This window comes from Bufo bufo, chromosome 2 (assembly GCF_905171765.1).
Source record: "Bufo bufo chromosome 2, aBufBuf1.1, whole genome shotgun sequence".
Classification (NCBI taxonomy): Eukaryota; Metazoa; Chordata; class Amphibia; order Anura; family Bufonidae; genus Bufo; species Bufo bufo.
In genome coordinates this window covers 497,781,763-497,809,363 of record NC_053390.1, presented here as the reverse complement: position 1 = coordinate 497,809,363, position 27,601 = coordinate 497,781,763, and the positions used below count along the sequence as shown (strand labels likewise).

The following is a 27,601-nucleotide window of genomic DNA, read 5'->3' as shown; positions in this document are numbered from 1 at the left end:
GGCGGGTTTCTGCTGCGGCTACCAGCAAGTAGACGCCCTACTTGCTGGTAGAGACCGGATTTACATATTATAAAACTTTGTTTTCTAAAGAAACGGCCGCATGAAAGTAAGTGATAAGATTATATTCTCCTATATCGCGCTATAAGGAATGTAACTATCCAAAAAAAAAAATATGACTTTTGTGGGGTGACAGAAGCCCTTTAATATTTTTTTTTTTTTTTTTACTTACTATTAGCCCCCTTAGGCCTCTTTCAGATGGGCATTGCGGGAAAATATGCGGGTGCGTTGCGGGAACACGCGCGATTTTTCCGCGCGAGTGCAAAACATTGTAATGCGTTTTGCACTTGCGTGAGAAAAATCGCGCGTGTTTGGTACCCAAACCCGAACTTCTTAACGCAGGCCCCATAGAAATGAATAGGGTTGCGTGAAAATCGCAAGCATCCGCAAGCAAGTGCGGATGCAGTGCGATTTTCACGCACGGTTGCTAGGAGACAATCGGGATGGGGACCCGATCATCATTATTTTTCCTTATAACATGGTTATAAGGGAAAATAATAGCATTCTGAATACAGAATGCATAGTAAAATAGCGCTGGAGGGGTTAAAAAATAAAATAAAAAATTAACTCACCTTAGTCCACTTGATCGCGCTGCCGGCATCTCCTTCTTTGCCGATTGTAGGAACAGGACCTGTGGTGACGTCACTCCGGTCATCAAATGGTCCATCACACGATCCATCACCATGGTAAAAGATCATGTGATGACCGAAGTGACGTCACCACAGGTCCTGTTCCTACAATCAGCAAAGAAGGAGACAGAAGAGATGCCGGCAGCACGATCAAGTGGACTAAGGTGAGTTAAATAATTTTAATTTTTTTTAACCCCTCCAGCGCTATTTTACTATGCATTCTGTATTCAGAATGCTATTATTTTCCCTTATAACCATGTTATAAGGAAAAATAATGATGATCGGGTCCCCATCCCGATCGTCTCCTAGCAACCGTGCGTGAAAATCGCACTGCATCCGCACTTGCTTGCGGATGCTTGCGATTTTCACGCAACCCTATTCATTTCTATGGGGCCTGCGTTACGTGAAAAACGCACAAAGAGGAGCATGCTGCGATTTTCACGCAACGCACAAGTGATGCGTGAAAATCACTGCTCACGTGAACAGCCCCATAGAAATGAATGGGTCGGGATTCAGTGCGGGTGCAATGCGTTCAACTCACGCATCGCATCCGCGCGGAATACTCGCCCGTGTGAAAGGGGCCTAGGGGCTGGAACCCTTGTCCTATTCACCCTTATAGTGCTCTATCAGGGTAAATAGGACATCACACTGTCCCTGCTGCTCTGTGCTTTGTGCACACGGCAGCAGGGAGCTTACTATAGCAGCCAGGGCTTGAGGAGCATCCTGGCTGCCATGGTAACAGATCAGAGCCCCGCGATTACACTGCTGGGGCTCCAATCGGAACTGCCAGTGAACCACCAATGACTTTAATACTGAGGGGTTGGGGGGGGGCGCACTGCGCCACCAATGAAGATAACTGACCTGTTAATACAAATACAGGAGGCGGGTGTCGGAATCAAATAGCCTGCACCCGACCTCTGACAGGGAGCTGCGATCCGCTGCAGTTAACCCCTCAGGTGCGGCACCTGAGGGGTTAACTGCAGCGGATCGCAGCTCCCTGTCAGAGGTCGGGTGCAGGCTATTTGATTCCGACACCCGCCTCCTGTATTTGTATTAACAGGTCAGTTATCTTCATTGGTGGCGCAGTGGCCACAGCCCCTCCCATCCTCCTCCTGTCCCTCTTCTTATTGGCGGCGGCAGCAGCACAGGGGGGAGGGAGAGACTCCACTGCGCTGCTGAGAAGAACATCGGCGGCGGGGCAGGGAACTATCATCTCCTGTGCCCCGCCGCTGTATTTAACGGCAGAGCTGTGGGTCTAGTCGCAAATGGCGACAAGACTAAAAAGTCTTGTCGCCATTTGCAAATTCTAAGTCGCATTGGCGACCATTTTGGTCGCCGTCTGGAGCCCTGACGTCCCTCCAAAATTGATGAAAAGACTAGAAGAAAACTGGTCTGGGAGGCTACCAAGAGGCCTACAGCAACATTAAAGGAGCTGCAGGAATATCTGGCAAGTACTGGCTGTGTGGTACATGTGACAACAATCTCCCGTATTCTTCATATGTCTGGGCTATGTGGTAGAGTGGAAAGACTAAAGGTTTTTCTTATGAAGAAAAACATCAAAGCCAGGCTACATTTTGCAAAAACACATCTGAAGTCTCCCAAAAGCAAGTGGGAAAAGGTGTTATGGTCTGATGAAACCAAGGTTGAACTTTTTGGCCATAATTCCAAAAGATATGTTTGGTGCAAAAACAACACTGCACATCACCAAACGAACACCATACCTACAGTGAAGCATGGTGGTGGCAGCATCATGCTTTGGGGCTGATTTTTTTCAGCTGGAACTGAGGCCTTAGTTAAGCTAGGAGGGAATTATGAACCGTTAAAAATACCAGTCAATATTGGCACAAAACCTTCAGGCTTCTGCTAGAAAGCTGAACATGAAGAGGAACTTCATCTTTCAGCATGACAACGACCCAAAGCATACATCCAAATCAACAAAGGAATGGCTTCACCAGAAGAAGATTAAAGTTTTGGAATTGCCCTGACAGAGCCCAGACCTGAATCAGATTGAAAAATCTGTGGGGTGATCTGAAGAGGGCTGTGCACAGGAGATGCCCTCGCAATCTGACAGATTTGGAGTGTTTTTGCAAAGAAGAGTGGGCAAATCTTGCCAAGTCAAAATGTGCAATGCTGATAGACTCATACCCAAAAAGACTGAGTGCTGTAATAAAATCAAAGGTGCTTCAACAAAGTATTAGTTTAAGGGTCTGCACAGTTATGCAACCATATTATTTTATTTTTATATTTTTTCTTACGTCTACTTAAAAGATTTCAGTTTGTTTTTCAATTGAGTTGTACAGTTTATAGGTCACATTAAAAGGTGGAAAAAGTTCTGAAATGATTTATCTTTGTCTCATTTTTTTTTACATCACAGAAACCTGACATTTTAACAGGGGTGGGTAGACTTTTTATATCCACTGTATATGTTATATACAGGGGGTTTGAATGTAGAATATAAACCATGGCTATTCATATAATCTCTCGCTGTTCTGTCCCTGTCAGCACTTGTACTGAAGAATCTGTTCTTTTTCTTTTATAATAAATATATTTGGATAATATATTTTTTTATCTTTTCACTTATAGGACCTATGATGGAAGGGCTTTGCTCAATAGGAAGTTGGATACTTTTGAACTTGAGCGGCTTATCCCGCAACAGCTGTATACATATAAAAAAAAATAATTCTTTATTGAATTACTTTTGCAAGCGTCATTTTCGGGCTAATTTTGGATGTTTTTCACCCGGTAGGGTTATAATTGGGTGAGAGAGATAAGAGGGCAACGGCTGCCGCTGTCCCCTCCTCCTCTACTTACTTTTTTCGGATGACAGTGCATCGCAAGATAGCACGTCACCCGATATTACACCCGGGGTGTCTCATCCTGAAATAGCCGTTACTCTAGATTCATACATTGATTAAGACGCTTGTATTCATACTACATTAGGGCTGAAACGATTCATCGATTTAATCGAGGCAAAAAAATTGTCGATGCAGTTTTTCTGCATCGAGGATTAGTTTTAAATCACATGACCACGGAGCGTGAGTGAAATTAAGCTTCTCACTCACTGCTCTATGGCCTCCCGTCGGCACCGCGCTGCAGGACCTTGCGTTCACATATCGTCAGCGCGCTGGATGACGCTGTGTGTGACGTCAGGTCCCCAGTGCATGCTGGGATGAAGACTAGTCTCCTGCGGACTCCGTGTGTCGGCGCACTCTGCACTGAAAGGTAAGTATAAAGTTTGGGGGGGGGGCTGGTCAATTGGTGGCACCTGTAATTTGGCATGGAGAAATGGGGGCACCTGTGATTTTGCATGGGCTGGGGAAAACGGGGGCACCTGTGATTTGGCATGGGGAAATGTGGGCAGCTGTGGTTTGGCATGTATAAAGTTATTGGCGGGGGGCACTTGGGATTTGGCATGTATAACATTTTTGGCGTTAGAGGGGTTAATGGGAGCACCTATGATTTGCCATGTATAAAAGTATTGGGGGGGGGGGGGGGGGGGGTAGGGGGGTTAATGGGGGCACCTGTGATTAGGCACTTGGAAGGTTGATCTGGGGGGGGGGGGGACATGGTGGTTGGCACGGAGGCACTGGGAAAGGGGGACATCATGGCAATCTGGATGCAGGGGATGATGGCAGTGCCATCATGGGGGCACTAGGGGACATGGCATGGAGGGGCTGCTGATCTGATGGCACTGGGGACATGGTGGATGGCATGGAGGCACTGGGAAGGGGGACATCATGGCAATCTGGATGGAGGGGCTGATGGCAGTGCCATCATGGGGGCACTGGGGAACATGGCATGGAGGGGCTGCTGAACTGATGGCACTGGGAAAGGGGGACATTTTTATAAAGCAATACATTATTTTAAGAAGGTTTTTCTTATTAGATTACTCGATGAATCGAGAAATATAATCGATAGAATACTCGATTACTAAAATATTTGTTTACTGCAGCCCTATACTACATGCTTTACTTAAGTGAACTGTTATGCGGCGTGTCAGGTGATGTTTTCACATGGGATCATGTGATTATTCCCAGAGTGACAGCACGGACATGCGCAGTTCCAATTCCAGGTTTCACATGGGATTACGTGATTATCCCCAGAGTGACATCAGAGGGACATGCGCAGCTTCAGTTCCAGGAAGCCATATCCATGCGGTGTTATCCGCAATGCTGTATCCGCCTACCATTGAGCCTGCCTGATTCTATGCCGGGTCTGTTTACTTCTGCACGTGCACAGGTGACGATTATGCACTATTGATTGCCACTTGTGTAAAATATTATGCTATTGAATAATCACTATACCTGGATGTTTTTGGACATATGAACATATGTATTGATTATACTGTTTTCCAGGCACGATGTCTTTTTTTCTTATATAAGATTTTTTTTTGCACATTTCTGTATAACTCATTAATTGTCACTTATGTATGCTAATTTGATATGACCACATAAAAACCCACAGTTTTGTATGATGTATTGCTTGAGAAAGGTCCCAGCAAGTGGACTGAAACGTCGCATGAGTGAATAAAAGGTCCACACTTTCATTTACGGATGTGCCGCAGTGTCTTCATTTATTTTGCATCATACACCTTAGTAAGGTGACATTACCGCTGGCACCCTATTACAAGGTGTGCTGCCCTGAATTTCCGTATATATATATATATATATATATATATATATATATATATACATATATATATACATATATATACACACACACACACATATATATATATATATATATACATACATACATACACATATACATACATACATACATACACACACACACACACACAAGGCTAAAATGCCACTCAGCACTTTATACATACATACACCTTCATGCAAATTTGCAAGTATATTAGCAGATAAAAGTGTGACTCAAGCAGAAAGTTATATGGACCACACCTCCTAAAATAAACCTTCAACATGTGCACAGCTCACACATACAACTTAGGCCTAAACTTACATGCACATATCAGAACAGAAAACCGTAATTAGACTTACCGGCAATTCTGTTTCCTTGTATCCATCATGACGGCTACATATGAGATTGACCCCTTGACCTCAGTAGGGGCAGGAACACAGAATAATATATATATATATATATATATATATATATATATATATATATATATATATATATATATATATATATGCGGCACAGGCTATAAACAGATAAAGTTGGGTGCACGTTCCTAGGGAATCGACTTCTTACACCACAAATAAATCCAGAAAATGGACGGCACTCCAGTAAGATGAAAAAAAAAATGGCGATTCCTTTATTCAACCATCCGGTGCAACGTTTCGGCTCTAAATGAGCCTTTTTCAAGCTTGAAAAAGGCTCATTTAGAGCCGAAACGTTGCAATGGATGGTTGAATAAAGGAATCACCATTTTTTTTTTCAGCTTACTGGAGTGCCGTCCATTTTCTGGATTTATTTGTGGTGTAAGAAGTCGATTCCCTAGGAACGTGCACCCAACTTTATCTGTTTATAGCCTGTGCCACCATTTTTCATATATATTATATATATATATTTTTTTTTTTTTTTGTGAGTATTACTTCATACTCCATATCTGAACAACTAAGGGAGGGAATAAACAAGCAGTCATGGTGGATTCAAGGTAACAGTTACCGGTAAGTCTAATTACGGCTTTCCATTTCATCCACCATGACGGCTACACATGAGAACTACCAGTTTAAACGGTGGGGTGCAACTGCTTGCAGAATTTTATTGCCAAAGGTCAGATCTGTAGAAGCAGAGACATTTAGACGATAATGCTTAATTAATGTATTTATATATAACCAAGTTGCAGCCCTACAAATCTTGTCACTAGATACCCAAGCTTTTTCTGCCCAAGAAGAGGTCATTGCCCTGGTGAAATGGGCTCTAATGTTAGAAGGACTTGTAAGACCCATTATGGAGTAACAGCAGGATATTGTGGTGTTTATCCAACGACCTATGGAAGCTTTGGAAACCTTTCTCCCTTTATTGTGACCTGCAAACTGAATCATAAGATTGTCATCCTACCTGGCTGACAGGTACTAGATCATTGTCTCCCTTACATCTAGGAGATAAAACTGTTCTACTGACTGGTTTTGTGGGTCTGTACAAAAAGGTAAGATGATGTCATTGAGCTGATTTTGTCTTTTGAGGTATTGTCCTTTTATGCCCTTTTCAATAAAAGAAATTGACCAGGCTGACCACTTAAAAAGCTGGGATTCAGAATTGGACCCTGTAACAGAATGTCCTTTTGCAATGGTATTTTCAAAGGTTCCTCCAGAGCCATTTCCTTTAGGATAGAGAACCAGCTTCTTTTGGGCCAGTAGGGGGCCATTAATATCACCTTTACTGGGTCCGTTAATATTTTCTGCAGGAAATTAGAGTCCATGGAGGAAACGCGTAATCTAGGTCCCATGTCCATTTTACTGTAAAAGTGTCTATTGCCAACGGCTTTTCTCTGGGATCTAACCCCTTAAGGACTTAGGGCGTACCGGTATGCCCTATTTCCCGAATCCTTAAGGACTCAGGGCGAATCCTTAAGGACTCAGACCCCCCCACCCCCCCCCCCCCCCGTATCGGCGATCGCCGCAAACCGCAGGTCAATTCAGACCTGCGGTTTGCTGCGCTTTCTGCAGTTTCTGATCCGGGGGACCGCGGGGATCAGAAACTTTAGTGTGCCTAAAATATAAATTTTGCACCCCCTGCACCCCTGCATGATTTTTTGCCGGCGGGTGGTGCAGGGGGGGAAGTTGTGGGCGGTGCGGGAGGCGGGATCGCGATCCCCCGCCCGCCTCCTCTTGAAAATTCGTTGGTGTACAGTGGTTATACCAGAGTGTCAGCACATTGCTGACACTCTGGTATAAACGGCTGACATCTGTGCAGATGTCAGCCGTTTAACCCTTTGCATACCGCGGTCCTTACGGACCGCTGTAGGGAAAAAGTTAACAGTAAGAGGGAGCTCCCTCCCTCTCCCATTGGGGGGCTGCTGTGCCTTTGCAGCCCCCCGATGGAGAAGGAGAGAGCCCCCCTCCTTACCCTTCCCCGTCTGCGAAGTTGTGGCCACAACTGAGCAGACGGGGAAGGTTCCCATGGCAACAGGACGCCTTTTCAGGCATCCTGCTGTCCATGGTGCTGAACAGATCTGTGCTAAAGGCATAGATCTGTTCAGAAAAAGTGTAAGTAAAAAAACAGTACAAAACACTATATAGTGTACTGTACTGTATTATGCAGACATCAGACCTACTGGATCTTCAAGAACCAAGTGGGTATGGGTCAAAAAAAAGTAAAAAGAAGTGAAAAAAAAAGTAAAAATCAAAAAACACATTTATCACGGATTAAAAATGAAAAAATAAAAATTCCCTACACGTTTGGTATCGCCGCGTCCGTAACGACCTGATCTATAAAACGGTCATGTTACTTTCCCCGCACGGTGAACGCCATAAAAATAAAAACTATGAGGAAATTGAAATTTTGCCCACCTTACTTCCCAAAAAAGGTAATAAAAGTGATCAAAAAAGTTGCATGTACACCAAAATAGTACCAAACAAACAGTCATCTCATCCCGCAAAAATCATACCCATAAGATAATCGCCCAAAAACTGAAAAAACTATGGCTCTTAGACTATGGAAACACTAAAACATGATTTTTTTTTGTTTCAAAAATGAAATTATTGTGTAAAACTTAAATAAATAAAAAAAAATGTATACATATTAGGTATCGCCGCGTCCGTATCGACCGGCTCTATAAAAATATCACATGACCTAACCCCTCAGGTGACCACCGTAAAAAAATAAAAACGGTGTAAAAAAAAGCCATTTATTTGTCATCTTACGTCACAAAAAGTGTAATAGCAAGCGATCAAAAAGTCATATGCACCCCAAAATAGTGCCAATCAAATCGTCATATCATTCCGCAAAAAATGAGACCCTACTTAAGATAATCGCCCAAAAACTGAAAAAACTATGGCTCTTAGACTATGGAGACAATAAAACTTTTTTTGTTTTAAAAATGAAATCATTGTGTAAAATTTACGTAAAAAATAAAATAAAAAATGGTATACATATTAGGTATCGCCGCGTCCGTGACAACCTGCTCTATAAAATTGCCACATGATCTAACCTGTCAGATGAATGTTGTAAATAACAAAAAGAAATAAACGTGTCAAAAAAGCTATTTCTTGTTATCTTGCCGCACAAAAAAGTGTAATATAGAGCAACCAAAAATCATATGTACCCTAAACTAGTACCAACAAAACTGCCACCCTTTCCCGTAGTTTCTTAGATGGGGTCACTTTTTTGGAGTTTCTACTCTAGGGGTGCATCAGGGGGGCTTCAAATGGGACATGGTGTCAAAAAAAAAACAGTCCAGCAAAATCTGCCTTCCAAAAACCGTATGGCATTCCTTTCCTTCTGCGCCCGTACAGCGGTTTACGACCACATATGGGGTGTTTCTGTAAACTACAGAATCAGGGCCATAAATATTGAGTTTTGTTTGGCTGTTAACCCTTGCTTTGTAACTGGAAAAAATATTAAAATGGAAAATCTGCCAAAAAAGTGAAATTTTTTAATTGTATCTCTATTTTCCATAAAATCTTGTGCAACACCTAAAGGGTTGACAAAGTTTGTAAAATCAGTTTTGAATACCTTGAGGGGTGTAGTTTCTTAGATGGGGTCACTTTTATGGAGTTTCTACTCTAGGGGTGCATCAGGGGGGCTTCAAATGGGACATGGTGTAAATAAACCAGTCCAGCAAAATCTGCCTTCCAAAACGGCGCACCTTTCCCTCTACGCCCTACTGTGTGCCCGTACAGCAGTTTACGGCCACATATGGGGTGTTTCTGTAAACGGCAGAGTCAGGGCAATAAAGATACAGTCTTGTTTGACTGTTAACCCTTGCTTTGTTAGTGGAAAAAATGGGTTAAATTTAGGCAAAGAAATTCAATTCTCAAATTTCATCCCCATTTGCCAATAACTCTTGTGCAACACCTAAAGGGTTAAGGAAGTTTGTAAAATCAGTTTTGAATACCTTGAGGGGTGTAGTTTATAGAATGGGGTCATTTTTGGGCGGTTTCTATTATGTAAGCCTCGCAAAGTGACTTCAGACCTGTAGTGGTCCCTAAAAATTGGGTTTTTGTGAATTTCTGAAAAATTTCAAGATTTGCTTCTAAACTTCTAAGCCTTGTAACATCCCCAAAAAAAAAAAATATTCCCAAAATAATTCAAACATGAAGTAGACATATGGGGAATGTAAAGTCATCACAATTTTTGGGGGTATTACTATGTATTACAGAAGTAGAGAAACTGAAACTTAGAAATTTGCAAATTTCTCAATTTTTGGTAAATTAGGTATTTTTTTATGCAAAAAAAGTAATTTTTTTTACTTCATTTTACCAGTGTCATGAAGTACAATATGTGACAAAAAACAATCTCAGAACGGCCTGGATAAGTCAAAGTGTTTTAAAGTTATCAGCACTTAAAGTGACACTGGTCAGATTTGCAAAAAATTGCCAAGTCCTTAAGGTGAAATAGGGCTGAGTCCTTAAGGGGTTAAAGGGAACCTGTCACCTGGATTTTGGGTATAGAGCTGAGGACATGGGCTGCTAGATCGCCGCTAGCACATCTGCAATATCCAGACCCCATAGCTCTCTGTGCTTTTATTGTGTAAAAAAAAACTATTTTATAGATATGCAAATGAGGCAAAGATTAGTCCTGTCTCCTGCATGCTTCAGAGATGAGTCCAGCGTTCACCGACTGAGCACAGCCACGCCTACTGTGAAGGAGCCCAGCACCGCCCCACATCCTCCGAATCTCCTCCTTGCTCCCCGACATCACAAAGCTAGAGCGCCGTAATCTCACGATGCGCGAGCTAGCGCCTGCACAGTTCGTTCCCTGAGGCTGATGCCAGCACAGGGAAGGTACACAATGCCGACACTGCGCATACGCTAGCTCGCGCATCGCGAGATTACGGCAGGAATAAGTGGAGCTACTTCTAGAGCGGCGTCTGACGTCACAAACGCGCGCCGCGCTCCCCACGTGTTCCCTAGCTCCACCCCCTCCGGCAATGCTGGAGGCCAACTCTCACAATCGTCGTGCAGCGAGCTCCTTTCCTCTGGTCTGCTTCTTCACTAAAAGGAAGGAACACCAAGGAGTGAAAACAGGCCCCTGCTTTCAGGGACGAGAATCGACTCCTATATTTTCCTCGGCCCAGCTTTAGTCACTACCTCAGGAGGGCAGAGGGAAAAAAAAAAGACAACCCCCGTTCCTTAAAGGTAAATGTGAATAAGATGATAAAAAAACAAAACAAAAAAAAAAAAAAAAAACACCTCACCTCCGAAAGGGAGGTGCCTCTGTGAGATGCCCCATAGGGACAAGAAACACTGAGGGGTGAGAGTAGGTGGGGGGTTTTAAACTCTGTGTTCCTGCCCCTATAGAGGTCAAGGGGTCAATCTCATGTGTAGCCATCATGGTGGATGAAATTGAAAAATCTGGTTTTAGCTTGAAATTCTAAAAAAGTAACCACCCATAAAATACAGGGATTACCTGAAAAGCAAGTGAACCCCCAAAACCTATACATTTCCTGAAAGTAGACAACCTGATGACTGAAGCTGTCTTGGACAGTTGACAACAGTGTCCACATTCATGTAACTTTATGACAAACAGGAGTTGTTAAAAAAAAAAAAAAAAAAAAAAAAAAGCATCAAATCAAACATTTGCAGCTAACACACATCCAAGCAGAGGTTTACACACAAAAACAATATATTGATGTGCGCAAATCTCAAGTGTATACATCAGCAAGAACTTGAGTTCTTGACCCCTTCCAGACATCCGCCTTATACATCTTTAACCTTTTCGCTACCAGTGCCGTGCACGTGGCTTGGGCAATGGGTAAACATGTTTCAAACAGGAGAGACCCGCAGCTAATGACCGCGACCGGTAATAATGCAGATATCAGTCATTAAAGACTTTAGATGCCGTAGTGTGATCACGGCATCTAAAGGCTCCAAAACCCGGATCTTCTTACCGGCATCCTCTGCGGCCAATGAGGATGCTGGTAATTGTATTAGAGGTGCAATTCTTATTCTGGCCAGCAGCTGGCAGGCCAACATAAGAAATTAGCAATTCTGCTCTCATCAGGGATCTATATGAAACATGATGGTACACAAGAGTCTTGTAGCCTCAAACACGAGAAACAAAACCATAAAAATTAAAAAAAAAAAATTAAAAAAAATTTGCATCACCCCCTTAGAATATTTATTATAAAAAATAAAAAAAATTATTTATATAATATATTTTTGGTAATTTAGGGGTTATTTTTTGTATATTTTAAAACTGCGAAAAGTGTCCTGGCTACCAAAAGTGCAAAATGTCTAAACAACCCTGGCAGGAAAATGGTTAATAATAGCCCATGCTGCATTATTTGGGTTTAATACTGTTATTGCCAATGATACACACACATACTGAGAAATGCCTCATTAACCAAGTACCAAGTCATGATTTCCAGTTCGTTTTAAGTAAGACTACTAGCTTCATTATAGATCTAGTGACTATGAGGTTGCAGATGACTACAGCCATTAATATCCAGGAAACTACAGGAGGAAAAAACTCCCCCAAATCAAATGAGCAGAACAGGGATTTAACGTTGTCTGGTGACTAGGGCCATGAACTCCACTGGCGCACAGACATCGCAGAAACATCTCATTAGTGTAGAACCAGCTCTTGTGACTCAAATATTGCACAAAACATAAACCTTTATTTTGCCCATAGGGTAAAGGGGTTATCCCACGACTAATGTGAAAAATTAAAATCAGATATCCTATAGTGGATGACAGTTTTTCCAACAAAGCTAGCACCAGCCCGGTACCGCACATGGGTCCAGAGATATCCCCATTAATTGCTCTAATTGTTCCGCTAGATTTATTTCAAGTTGGCAGCTCAGGGGGCATGTCCTTTCTCAGGGGGGGCGCGTCCTGTGTGCTGCAGCTAGTAGCAGTTGAAGGATGGAACTGAGCATGTGCTTCCATCTCAGTGAGCTGGACAATTTTTTTTTTGAAAAACAGCAAACAGCAGGTGGCGCTATACAGAAAGATTTTGGTGAATAGCTCAATGGCTATACTAAATTTTTAATTACATGCAATTACAGAAGTATTCAGATTCAGGTGCTGGTTTGAAAAAAGATTTTAGCAGAACAGCCCCTTTAAAAAGGGAAAAAAAGGTTTTATTTGCTTTTAAAGGGTTATTCTCATCTTGGACATATCGCTAAGAAATGCCCCCAATGTCTGATAGATAGACTCGCACCTATACTTAGAACGGAGTCTGCAAAGTGCCAGAGGGCGCACCGCACACGTATGGTTGCCTTCCATTCATCTATATGGGACTGCCAAAAAAAGTCGCGCGTTGGCTTTTTCAGTCAGCTCCATAAAAGTGAATGGAGCAGTAGCACACTTGCGCAGTGCCCTTGCCATTCATTTCAATGGGACTTCCAAAAATAGCCAAGTGCGCCACTCGGCTAATTCGGCAGCCCCATAGAAATGAATGGAGGGCGGCTGCACATGCACAGTGCGCCCTCCTTTCATTTCCCCACTCCGTTCTCATAGTCGGTGCGGGTCCCAGAGATGGGACCTGCACCTATCAGACATTGGGGGCATATCCTAGTGAAATGCCCCCAATGTTTAAGATGGGAATACCCATTTAAAGTACTAAAACAAAAGGATTGACACACCCCATGTTAGCGAAACCGAATAAAAAAAAATTAGATATATTCTCTCAAACTATGAGACCCATGTGAGCCCAAATATATATCAGCCGGAATATGAAGTCAAAGCTCTCACCTTGGATCCAACAATAAGTAATTAAAACTAGATTTTAAGACTCCCTCTCTCCATTTTCGCGTTTTATCTGGTCGGTCAAATTCTCGTGAAATCTCTGCCTCATCTTTGCTGCAGTCTGAAATGTTAAATGTGTGTAGGGCTAAAGAGAGTTCTGGGCTATAGTTAATGGACAAACCTATAACACAAAATAAACACAAAAGAAAAATCTGAAATCCAATTGACAGTAATTATATTTAGCAAATTAAAAATACCGGTAATGGTTTTAGACAGTATGGTAATAACTAGACTTAATTTCTGCAAATATCTATAGCTTTCACACAATACAAATACTTAGAGTTTCTAAAAGCCATGGACTCATTTGCACAGATTTTTTTCATTGTTCATGTAAAATCAAATTAGTTTTCTAACTGGCGTTCACACAAAAAAACACCATTTATTGCTCTACATTCCGGCCAAATCCTTCACATGGCTGGCTGTTGTGCTGCTTCTAGCATACAAGTTTCTGCTGTTAATTCATGACTAACATCATCTGATCTCTGCTGTACTTCTCCCTCCTCATACAGTGTAGAGATACCAGCAAAAGGGAAGAGGGTGTTGTACACCAGGGGTAGGCAACTTCTGGCATTCCAGCTGTTGTGAAACTACAACTCCCAGCATGCATACTTGGTGTGCTCTTCTCAGAAATCACACAGAATTGAATTGAGCATGGGGATTGCACTTTCCCAGTAGCTCGAGTACCAAAGGATGCGGAGCCCTGCTGTACATAGTAGAGTAAGCTGTATTGAGAAGTAAGAGCACCAAAGGCTGAAAGCTCCACAAATTATACAGGCAGCATCAATGTAGAAATAAAGATGAGAGCACCTACGGCATAATCTGCAGTAGAGGGAGAGATCTCGCATATGCAGGAAGCACCAAAGACCGCAAAAGTGGGAAGGAGATCACAAAGGGGCTGAATCAGAAAAGGAAAGAAGTACAGTGAGAACTAGTTCAGGAAGGGGCGATGTCCCCATCCAGACACCTCCTTCACATCCCCATCGACCCTTCACGTGCAGGACAGTGCCCAGGAAAAATATTTACCAGGACTGCTCTTTATATTAGTAAATTCTAGAATGGTGGCAATTTTGTACAATGAGACTATTAATGTCTTACCCATTGGTCTATTTGAAGTCTGTTCTTTTAAACATTTGTCTAATAATAAGATACACATCTTCCGATTCTGGCTGGTTACGTGTCCGGGGTTTTCCCCAAACCCCCGCAGTCTGCTGGCAATATCATCATTAGATAATCTGTAGAGTTCCACAGCCACTCGATTAGGTGAACTTACAGAAGAGGCCTTGTTTATGGTTAGTGTATTAATCTTATAGTTTCTCCAGTCGTATACTATAGTATTTTCTGAAGTTTCTGCAGTATCTGTCTTGGAATGGTCTATAGATGGCATATGTTTTTCGATGAGTACATGTCCTTTTTCATTATCCTTATAGAGATATTCCACTGGCTCTACTTGGCTTACATTTACAGGGCGTCCACCAGGTGATAATGGCATTTCCTGACTGGCAGAATCATGGAGTGTACCTAGACATGACACAGTACTTCCATCAACTCGTGGGATTAAAGAAATTCTACTGAAGCTGTAACGTGGAGGTTTACAACTATTCACAACTGTGTCTTCTAATAATGTACTATGAAAAAAAGATCTATTGGATAAAGATGCAGGTAACGATTTCTCCTCCGTGGTAGAACAAACGTTCCTCTTTTTATGAGCAGCAACTCCACTAATCTCAGATTCCCCATCTTCTGTTAGCCATGCACTGTCCGAAAACCCACCATCACCACCATGGTTGCTATTGGCTTGCTTTAACTGCAGGCAAGATTTTTCTTCTGTCTCTGAAGAAAGGTCATCTGTAAGAAAGTTGGTGATACTGATGGTGGCTTCTGCTTCAGAAAGGTTTTCTCCATGATGCTGTGGATTTCTTTTTGTCAAGGTCAATTCTGCATGATCACTTGTATCTGCCTGTTTAATCGGGTCATATGTCACACTAGGGGAGTGTGAGCTCATTCTAGGCAGAAATTCATCTGGTGGAAAATTGTGTGTGGGAGATGCCAGGCCACCTGGACTCCTCACCCGCCTGCCTCTTTTCGGCATTTCCACAGAGTCATCGAAGAGTAAAGAACTATTCTGATGAACTTTGAAAGAGCGGAGTCTGCTTTTAGTACGTGGGGTAAAGAAGGGGCTTTTGTCCTCATTCGCTATGGCTGGTGAAAGAGAGTTCTTAGTTGCCAGCATCATTTTTTTAAGGTCTTGCTGCAGATCAGAATCTCTGGTTTCGTTTACACGTCGTTCATGGTATTCTACAAAACAATTACCTTCAGAGCTAGTAGAGGAGGAGGAACTAGCATCTTTCTGGTTTGGTGATCTTGTTTCACCACTTACTGGAATAGTGTTAGCACATACTGCTTGTGACCCAGTCTTATGGTGAGCTTTGGTAGACAATAATAAGTCCCTTAAATGAATCTGCAAATCCTGGCCATCATGTTCACTAGTGTTTTCAATAGGCACAGTGGAAGATTGTGAAGTGAACTGCACTTCTGAGGTTCTTATGGTTTTATTTGTACACTCTACTGTAGGTGTTCTGTTGCATTGACTATTTACTATTTGTGTGCAATCACCTGTTAACCTTTGATTTTCCACTGCTTGCAGATCTTCTTTAGCTACAAGTCCCGAACTATGTGCATTCATGGTTTTACATTCATATCTTTTAGAAAGTACTGTTGCATCCCCTGAATCGTAGAAAATACTGTCCATTCCATTCGAGCCCCACCTTCTATGACCACTTTCCCACAGGCCTGTGTTACAGTCACTATAATCACTCCTACAACAGGTTTCCTTTGCTTCCAAGATTTTACACTCAGATACATTACTAACCAAAATCAAAGTCTTTTCCATGTTCTCCTCGCTGTGTTCTTTGTTGTAGGTGTAAACATGGACAGGAGAGGTCACATCTAATGCTTCCAGTTTCTCACAAACCACGTCTACTTCTCTATGACTTTTTAAATCTTGCTGTACTGCTGAATAGATATCCAGAGATACTGCCTGACTTACTGTATTTCTAGTATTATTTTCGGAGTTATAATCAACTAAAGTCTGAGTCTTTTTACTTATAGATGAGTTATCTAAGGTCAAGTCAGATTCCACCTGAGTAGAAAAGTATTCAGTACAGTGACCACTTTGTGATGAACTTCTGCCAGGAACTGCTTCTTTTGCTTCCGCTGGGTTTAATTCACATTCATTACTCATGCTTTTGAAGCTACAACCTAATTCTCGTTTTCTGGATTCATTTTTTGTATGCAAGTATGGCATTTCTGCCTGACTTGATATTAATGCATCATCCATGTGGCTCAGTGGATTTAAAGTTTTAGGAAAAATCCTCATAGGAGAGATTTTGGTACTGCTTAGTGGAGAGTTTTCATAGGTCGGCTCAAGAAGTAGAGAGATGCAGCTCAATTCTGTGATATCATCAGGTGCAGTGGAATAATTATTGTGACAATCTGTAAAGAAAATGGAGATTTCACATAAAAATAAAAAAATAAAGATATAAAAATAATATTTAAAAAAAATATCGGCATGGCAGTAATGTGGGTGCATTTTCACATTTATATTATGGCCCCAATTCCCAGCCCACCCAGTTTTATGACCCAAACTTACAGCATCATACTGTATATACCTATGACGCTGAAAGTTCAGGTCATGAGAATCAGGTGTAGTATTTTCTTAATAAATTAAGGAAATTTTAACTTTTTTTTTAAAGGTTTTCTCCTTTTTAAAATATATATATTTTTTTATCCACAAATTTATTATGTATAAGTGAAGGATCACTAAGCAAAGCTATTTTGACCACTTGGACCAGCTACCATTAACCTACAACTCATTATTATTAATTTTAAGACGTTTTAACTATTTTTGTATAATGGAGTAGGGTGTCTGTTCACACCATGCAGTTTTTGGATCTAGTATGCTTGACCAGAGGAGGCGCTGTTCCTTATGTGTCAGCAGGTATGTATTCCTCTCTCTCTGATATTTGGATGGATTCTGCTGCATTCATGCTTTGGTGAAATTTATTTTAGTATTAGACATTTAAATGTGGGTGAAGCTTGGTGAATTTGAATATGACAAGTGGTCTATGGTGTGCAGTCCGGCCTGGGGGGTGTTGTCTCCGCCCTCCAATTTTTTCCTCCTCCCCTTCCCCTCCCAATGGGTGATGGTGACTATTTCACCCCAGTAGCCAAACAACACATCAGCTTATGAGTAAGAACTGCTAAGTTCGAGACATGTTAACCGGGCGGTGGAGGGAGTTGATGTCTGTATAACTGTATTTTAACCGAAGACAAATAAAGATAACAGCAACATATACAACCCTGGATGCTGGAACTTCTTTTCTGTGCATGAGAATTATGGTTAGGCCAGGAATTGGGTTTTTTATTAGGACGTTAAAATATGCCCACATTACGATTGCCTGGATGAGGCCAAAGCAGTAGACTTGTCCATTAAGGGCTTTTATCAATCACATTCACTGTTGCTCAGTAAAGAATATGAAGCAACAGCTAGGGTTGTCACTATACCGAAATTTGGACTTTGATTCCAATACCAAGTACAGCATCACGAAGATTCTCAATACCAAAAAGATGCAATGGTACACAGAGTGTCTTTGGTCTGCCCTTGATGCATTAACTGTTCAGGCGCATCTCGCAGGGAGATCAAGACTCTGGTGGATGGATCCGCCAGTTTAGGTACCGTATTTTTCGCCCTATAAGACGCACTTCCCCCCCCCCCCCCCAAAAGTGTGGGGGAAATAGCAGTGCGTCTTTAGGGGGCGAATGCTGCTGATTTTGCCGTATTTTCAATGATACACCCGCCGCGATGCCATGCGGCGGGTGTATCAGCTGTGAGGGAGGAGGGGCTGGGGGCCGGCATCTGCTTTTATAATGACAGCGGGGCCCGTGCAGTGACTGTATTCTACTACACGGGCCCCGCTCACTGTATAATCGTATCTCTAATAGTTAATTATGTATATACCGGTAATCGGATAATCAGCGCTACTTACAACTACAAGCGCTCAGTAGCAGAGAGGAGGGAGAAGGCAGGCCGGGAGGATGGGCGCTGGCAGCGTGAGTCACTACGTCACGCGCCTGCGCCGCCCACTTTATGAATGAAGCAGGCGGTATGGGCGCACGACGTAGTGACTCACGCTGCCAGCGCCCGTCCTCCCGGCCTGCGTCCTCCCTCCTCTCTGCTACCTACTGAGCGCTTGTAGTTGTAAGTAGTGCTGATTATGCGATTACCGGTATATATATAATTAACTATTACAGATACGATTATACAGTGAGCGGGGCCCGTGTAGTAGAATACAGTCACTGCATGGGCCCCGCTGTCATTATAAAAGCAGATGCGACCCCCACCCCCTGTATTGAGGGTCATTCACTACAGGGACGCTGTTATGGAGGGGATCTGTGGATGACACATAGCATAAGATGCTATATATGTGTCACCCACAGATCCCCCATAACAGTGCGTCACCCACAGATCCCCTATAACAGTGTGTCACCCACAGATCCCCCATAACAGTGCGCCATCCACAGACCACAATTAGTTCAAAACCCACCAAAAGCACACCTATTGGTTAAAAAATTTTTTTTTTTTACATTTTCCTCCTCAAAAACCTAGGTGCGTCTTATGGGCCGGTGAGTCTTATAGGGCGAAAAATACGGTATACATCCCCCAATGCCTCATTCATACGTCAGTTTTAGTCAGTGATATCCATCAGGTGCAGATCTTTCCATTATACCTTATGTCTGTGGAGGCTTTAATGCTGGTTTTGGCTCACAATCACTGATGGAAATCACTGATGTGTGAATGAGGCTTAAGAGATCATGGCATTCAATGAAGAAAATAACCCAACACACTGCAAATTTCATATAGTAACATCAAGTAAAAATAAATGAAAAAAAAAACAAAAAAACGTTGGGTGGAATGTGCCAAAATAGAATTTCACCCACCATGGAAAAGATTTCCGACACTAAAAGGGTTAAATGTTCATATCTGCCACACTATTTGCATTATTCCCTAGAGATGACTGGGCGATTGGCTGATAATAAATAAAATTACCACGTATTTCATCTGCGCATCCACCAGGGATCCTTTCTTTGTATTCCTGAAGAGCAACAACACACCTCCTGTTATTCTCCATGAAGGCCAGGTCTAATGCTGTATTCCCATCCTACGACACATAATGAAAAAGCCAATTAACAGAAATGGAAATCAAGACAGAAAAACATACTTTATATGGGTAAAAGAAAGTAACCTGATCCTGAATAGAAGGATCACCCCCTTTCCGCAGTAAGAAGAGAAGAGCCTTACAACATCCCCATGAAGCTGCCACATGTACTGGGGTTAGATCGTCTGTAGATCTAAAAAAAAAAAAAAAAAAAGTGAAGACAAGAAAAATACATAAATCCATCATTAAAAATATACAAACAATAGCCAACGTTATCTTGGCATATGTCCATATAAATGGTCTTAGGTCCCTTTCACACGGGCGATATTTCCGCGCGGGTGCAATGCGCGAGGTGAACACATTGCACCCGCACTGAATACAGACCCATTCATTTCTATGGGGCTGTGCACATGAGCGGTGATTTTCACGTATCACTTGTGCGTTGCAAGAAAATCGCAGCATGCTCCTCTTTGTGCGTTTTCCACGCAACGCAGGCCCCATGGAAGTGAATGGGGCTGCGTGAAAATAGCAAGCATCCGCAATCAAGTGCGGATGCGGTGCGATTTTCACGCACGGTTGCTAGGAGACTATCAGGATGGGGACCAGATCTTTATTATTTTCCCTTATAACATGGTTATAAGGGAAAATAATAGCATTCTTAATAGAGAATGTGTAGTACAATAGGGCTGGAGGGGTTAAAAATAACAATAATAATTTAACTCACCTTAATCCACTTCTGTCTTCATCTTTGCTGTGCACAGGAAAAGGACCTGTGGTGACGTCACTGCGGTCATCACATGATCCATCACCATGGTGAATGACCATGTGATAAGTGCAGTGACATCATTAAAGGTCCTACCCCTCAAATAAGAAGACAGAAGACATACCGGCTGCGCGAGCAAGTGGATTAAGGCGAGTTAAATTATTATTATTATTTTTTAACCCCTCCAGCCCTTAGTGACCACCAATACACCCTTTAAAAGGTGGTCACTAAGGGGCCATCGCCTTTTTATGATGGCCAAGTCTAAAAGCTGCAGCGGAAAACAGGCTCTTGACTGATATGACAGTCAGGCTCTTGCTCGAACAGCCTCGATCGTCAGAAGCACTGACCAGGGCCGTTTTACCCCTTGGGTATGGAATCTAAACGGTTACAGAAGGAGAATACTCCCTCTGTCTCCCATCGGCACCCACAAATGAGATCATTGGGGGTCTGATGCCTGTGCACGGAAGTTTTTCCCCAATTAATTAATGGGAAAAATTGCAAAAATAAAACTCTCCATATACTTGGTATAGCTGCATCCGTAACGACCCACATAACACAATCATCACAATAAGGGCTCATTCAGATAGCCATATTTCTGCGTCTGCATCCGTTCCGCAATTTTACGGAACAGCTGCAGACCCATTCATTTCAAAAGGGTCGCAAAAGAAGCGGACAGCACACCGTGTACTGTCAGCATCTGTAGTTCCGTTCCGCGGCCCTGCAAAAAATATAGAGCAGGTTCTATTCTTGTCCACAATTGCAGATAAGAAAAGGCATTTCTAAATGGATACTGGGTGTGTGTTCTGCATTTTGAGGAACGCACAGGGCCAGCCCTGTGTTTTGTTGAGCGAAAAAAAAAACGAATATGGTTGTGTGAATGAGCCCTTATGTAATTTATCCCGTAGAGTGAATGCAAAGGGTTTTTTATAATGCAAGAGTAGTAAATTGTACTGACTCAGAGTATAAAGTTATGTTATTTATATTGAAACTCATTAGCAGTATTGCTGTTTTTTCCCATCCCCGCCCCCCCCAAAAAAAAAAAGTTAAAAGATAATTCGGTTATGTGTACCCCAAAAATGGTGCTATGAAAAAATACAACTTGTCCCACAAAAAACAAGACCCCATATGACTACATCAACAGAAACATAAAGCTATAGCTCTTGGAAGAAGACCATGAAAAAAATAAAATTAAAAAAAAATGCTTGGTCATTAAGGCCCAAAACAGTCTAGTATTTAAGGGCCAGGTGTGCATTCAGGCAGCGTCTGGCAATGCCAGATCCAGAGAGGTTATTCCCTGCTGGATTTCTTGAACTCTAGTGTGAAACTACCCTTAAAGGGGTTGGCCACCATAAGTATAAAAATAAATAAAGTGCCCCAGACAATAACTAAAGCCAAGAGGAATTTGTATCATGACAGATATACTGTGTATATATCATTTTTCTACTACATTCAGCATAGCATGCTCCCATTAATGACAGGCTGTGTGGGTGGAGCAGCTGCAAAGTGAAAGTAAAAATCCCAGCATGCATCACAGCAAAGCATCTCCAGGGGAGCAGTCACATGACATCTCTGCCTACTTGTGATGCCATAGTGACAACAGCACATTAGGTGTCATTTCATCAGTGCTTTAGCATACCTCCCAACTTTAGAATAGAAGGAAGAGGGACACTACGTGCCCAAGGCTACTTTCACACTTGTGTTTTTTGCGGATCCGTCATGGATCTGCAAAAACGGTTCTGTTACCATAATATAACTGCATGCATCCATCATAAACGGATCCATTTATATTAGGTCTTCTATAACCATAACGGATCCATCTTGAACACCATTGAAAGTGAATGGGGGACGGATCCGTTTTCTATTGTGCCAGAGAAAACTGATCCGTCCCCATTGACTTACATTGTGTGCCAGGACGGATCCGTTTGGCTCAGTTTCATCAGGCGGACACTAAACGCTGCAGGCAGCGTTTTCGTGTCCGCCTCCAAAGGAGAATGGTGACTGATTGGAGGCAAACTGATGCATTCTGAGCGGATCCTTTTCCATTCAGAATGCATTAGGGCAAAACTGATCCATTTTCGACATACCTCGTACCAGGACCGCCACTGAAATCCGGGACTATCCTGCCGGATACTGGAAGGAGGTAAGGCTTTAGGCCTCATGCACATAACCATAGCCTGTTCCTGTATTGTGGCCAGCGAACAGGGGGTCTGCAATATATAGACACCAGCCGTGTGCGCACCGTATCAAGTGATAGGTCTGAAATCCGAAAGATACAGTGTGGTGCGGAATGGAAGCACAGATCGGAAACCTATGGAGCACATCCATGGGTTTTCTGTCCAGGCCTCCGCACTGCGAAAAAGTACTGTCGGATGCAGATTGCAGACCCCATTTAAATGAATGGGTTCATGTCTGCAGACAGTGGACACGCTGTCGGCGCCCATGCATTGCAATGTATACACACATGTGTAAATATATGTATATATACACATTTATATACATATATTTACACACGTGTATGTATGTTCATAATATATATTTTAAATATATATATATATATATATATATATATATATACATACATACATACATACACACACATATACACATATACACACACATACATACACACACACACACTGCTCAAAAAAAAAAAAGAAGGGAACCCTTAAACTACACAATGTAACTCCAAGTCAATCACACTTCTGTGAAATCAAACTGTCCACTTAGGAAGCAACACTGAGTGACAATCAATTTCACATGCTGTTGTGCAAATGGGATAGACAACAGGTGGAAATTATAGGCAATTAGCAAGACACCCCCAATAAAGGAGTGGTTCTGCAGGTGGTGACCACAGACCACTTCTCAGTTCCTATGCTTGCTGGCTGATGTTTTGGTGACTTATAAATGCTGGCGGTGCTTTCACTCTAGTGGTAGCATGAGACGGAGTCTACAACCCACACAAGTGGCTCAGGTAGTGCAGCTTATCCAGGAAGGCACATCAATGCGAGCTGTGGCAAGGAGGTTTGCTGTGTCTGTCAGCGTAGTGTCCAGAGCATGGAGGCGCTACCAGGAGACAGGCCAGTACATCAGGAGATGTGGAGGAGGCCGTAGGAGGGCAACAACCCAGCAGCAGGACTGCTACCTCCGCCTTTGTGCAAGGAGGAACAGGAGGAGCACTGCCAGAGCCCTGCAAAATGACCTCCAGCAGGCCACAAATGTGCATGTGTCTGCTCAAACGGTCAGAAACAGACTCTATGAGGGTGATATGAGGGCCCGACGTCCACAGGTGGGGGTTGTGCTTACAGCCCAACACCGTGCAGGACGTTTGGCATTTGCCAGAGAACACCAAGATTGGCCAATTCGCCAATGGTGCCCTGTGCTCTTCACAGATGAAAGCAGGTTCACACTGAGCACATGTGACAGACGTGACAGTCTTGAGACGCTGTGGAGAACGTTCTGCTGCCTGCAACATCCTCCAGCATGACCGGTTTGGCATTGGGTCAGTAATGGTGTGGGGTGGCATTTCTTTGGAGGGCCGCACAGCCCTCCATGTGCTCGCCAGAGGTAGCCTGACTGCCATTAGGTACCGAGATGAGATCCTCAGACCCCTTGTGAGACCATATGCTGGTGTGGTTGGCCCTGGGTTCCTCCTAATGCAAGACAATGCTAGACCTCATGTGGCTGGAGTGTGTCAGAAGTTCCTGCAAGATGAAGGCATTGATGCTATGGACTGGCCCGCCCGTTCCCCAGACCTGAATCCAATTGAGCACATCTGGGACATCATGTCTCGCTCTATCCACCAACGTCACGTTGCACCACAGACTGTCCAGGAGTATATGTATGTATGTATATATATATATATATATATATATATATATATATATATATATATATATATATATATATATTAGGGTTGTTGCGGGTATCGAAATTTCGATACCCAATCGATACTTCTGTCCCGGTATCGATACGATACCGGGATTTCCATTTTTTCGATACTGGGCTGCGCTTCTGAACATGAGCGTGCTGCTCTCAGCGCGCTCATGTTCTCTCAGCAGCACGGGGAGAAGGAAGCAGTCTCTCCCTCCCCCTGTGCTGCTGCCGCCGCTGCCACCAATGAGAAGAGAGGGGTGGAGGAGCGGCGGGCGCACTGCGCCATCAATGATAGTACTTTTCCTACACAGAGCGGCGCCCAGCGATGTCCCAGCACTCACCATTAGTCCTGGGCGCCGCTCCGTTCGCCCGCTGTGCCCCATTACTGTCTCCTCTCCTGCTCCACATGCTGATTACTATCGGAGGGATGGGGAGGAGACATCAGCTTCTCTAGTGGGCGTTCCTTCCTGCGCTGCGATTGGACAGCGCTACAGCCAGGGAGAAGGAACGCCCACTAGTGAAGCTGATGTCTCCTCCCCATCCCTCCGATAGTAATCAGCATGTGGAGCAGGAGAGGAGACAGTAATGGGGCACTGCGGGCGAACGGAGCGGCGCCCAGGAATAATGGTGAGTGCTGAGACATCGCTGGGCGCCGCTCTGTGTAGCCTAATACTGAAAGTCTGGACCCAGGAAAAGTAGACTTTAACCCATAATACAGGAGGCGGGTGCCGGTAGCAGAATCGCATTGCCGGCATCCTGCCCCTGACACCCGCCTCCTGTATTAAGGGGTAATTATCATTGGTGGTGCAGTGTGCCCCTTCTCCCCCCCCCCCCTCAACCCCGCATCCCATTAAAGTCATTGGTGCCGGCCCCTCTCTACCACCCCAGTATTAAAATCATTGGTGGCAGTGGCCACAAGGTCCTCTCCCCTCCCCCTCATTGGTGGTGCAGTGGCAGCTTCTGATCGGAGCCCCAGCTGTGTAAGCCTGGGGCTCCGATCAGTTGCCATGGCAGCCAGGACGCTACTGAAGCCCTGGCTGCCATGGTAACATCCGTGATGCTGTGTGCACAGAGCACAGAGCAGCAGGGACAGTGTGAAGTCCTAATTACCCTGATAGAGCTCTATCAGGGTGAATAGGACAAGGGATGAAAAGATCCCAGGTTCTGGCCCCTAGGGGGGGGAATCGTTATTAAATAAAAAGTGTAAAAAAAAAAAAGGAAAAAAATACCCCACCAACATATGAAGTATGAATCACCCCCTTTTCCCAATTTCACATATAAAATGTATAAATAATAAACATATTACATATTGCCACGTCAGAAAAGTCCAAACTATTAAAATATAAAAAAAATCTATGCGGTGAACGCCAGAACAGAAAAAATAAAAAAATACTGCGCGATTCGCCATTTTTTAAAATGCAGAATGCATGTGGCTTTTTTTTTTTTCACGTGGTATCGAATGGTATCGAGTATCGCAATACTTTTTCATGGTATCGAAACCGAATAAAAAAATTGGTATCGCAACAACTCTAATATATATATATATATATATATATATATACATATATACACACACACACACACATATACATACACACACAGTACAAACCAAAAGTTTTGACACACCGTCTCATTCAAAGAGTTTTCTTTATTTTCATGACTATGAAGGCATCAAAACTATGAATTAACACATGTGGAATTATATACATAACCATTGAAAGTGCATTGTGCATATTTATACAGGTTCACATAATTGATCAATAATCGTGTTAATGGCATTAATCAAAAACAAATATCTCAAAATATCAGCCAAAGGACATTGTCTGTCAGCATTTTTCTAATCTCATATTCCATAGTGTATTACATAAGATACAATATCATAATATGGGCACTATTGCCAAATAATATAATCGTCATAACGTCATAACTGTAGACAATCACGCTAATTGTAACTTAAATCATCTGTGGATACCTTCATAATTACAAACTTCGTGCAGGTGTACCTTAAAAACATAACGGAAGGTCCTAGAGCGGGCGATGGAAGCGGTCCACATAGATGTCGGCGTGCTGGTCACTATACTGCGCATGTCGCAGGACCTTTTGAAACCTCATGGTCACATGATCGTGTGTCCGGTCACGTGATCGGAACTTTCATGTAGATTATCTAAGTTAGCGAGTACCTAGGTAGTCAGACATCATGCGCTCCACCTTCAAGTGGAACGCACGTATCCGTACACACATTCTCGCGAGTAGTTGAATAGTCAAACGTCATGCGTGCCACAATCTCGTGGACCGCACGCATCACCATAGAGATCTAACAACAAATCGCATGAGATCCTCTGCTGGTACAACTGTCGTATAACCAAGTCCAGATAGCACACAATGAAATGTATAAACATCAGTCAGGTCAGTGGCAATGTACACCAGGATCAGTTGTGGAAAAGAGGCGCTATCGCAGTAAGCGGCACTTATAAAGTGTTGGTATAGGATTGAAGAATATAGACAGCGGTTGTGTCGCATCGAACATGTCATGTAGACCTGTTGGGAATCTGGTTCAAAAGATATCGGTGTCCCATCAGATCATATGTCACATGAACATGATCGGGAAAAGCAAATAATCATTCAAGAAGAGGAGTGTGTAGAGTCAATATTATTCATTAGCCCCATAGTCATACGAGGAGTCCAACAAGTGTGACATTTGCTGGTTACACGTGACCACAAGTCGGAACACCACCTCTGTCAGAGGACCGCCATTCCTGGATGTCCAACATGGCCAGTGGACGTAACATCCTCTAGCTTACGAGGGCAGTAACCATAGTATCTACATAAAGCCGCAAGTGTCGCCAGTCTCTCACATCCGCATCGATCCCCGATGTCTCACAACCCAGACTCACAACTAAAGTCATATCACTCATGTGTACTGAACACTGAAATAGAACCCATCGTACTACTACATGTAATGATTCTCATGCAATTGGTGTAGAAAGGAAAAGGCTATACATATAGTTCACAAAAAGCAGATAAAAATAAAAGCAGAAGGCACCTACATATAATGCTAATAATTGCAAATATATAATTTGTTCATATAACAATTCAGGCACCATCTCAACCCAGTTGACCCACATTCCACCGCTCACTCTTCACAGAGGGACCAATTCCTCATCACATATCTGCAAA

General features: G+C 43.0%; 1 protein-coding gene across 1 annotated transcript in view; it reads right to left on the bottom strand.

Annotated features, from left to right (window-relative positions):
* ANKLE1 (ankyrin repeat and LEM domain containing 1) overlaps positions 1-27,601 on the bottom strand; it is a 133,603-nt gene that overhangs the window by 56,934 nt on the left and 49,068 nt on the right. The window contains 4 exon segments of the mRNA XM_040419840.1: positions 13,520-13,694; positions 14,669-17,065; positions 19,680-19,791; positions 19,876-19,981. Coding sequence (XP_040275774.1) covers positions 13,520-13,694; positions 14,669-17,065; positions 19,680-19,791; positions 19,876-19,981 — 2,790 coding nt within the window.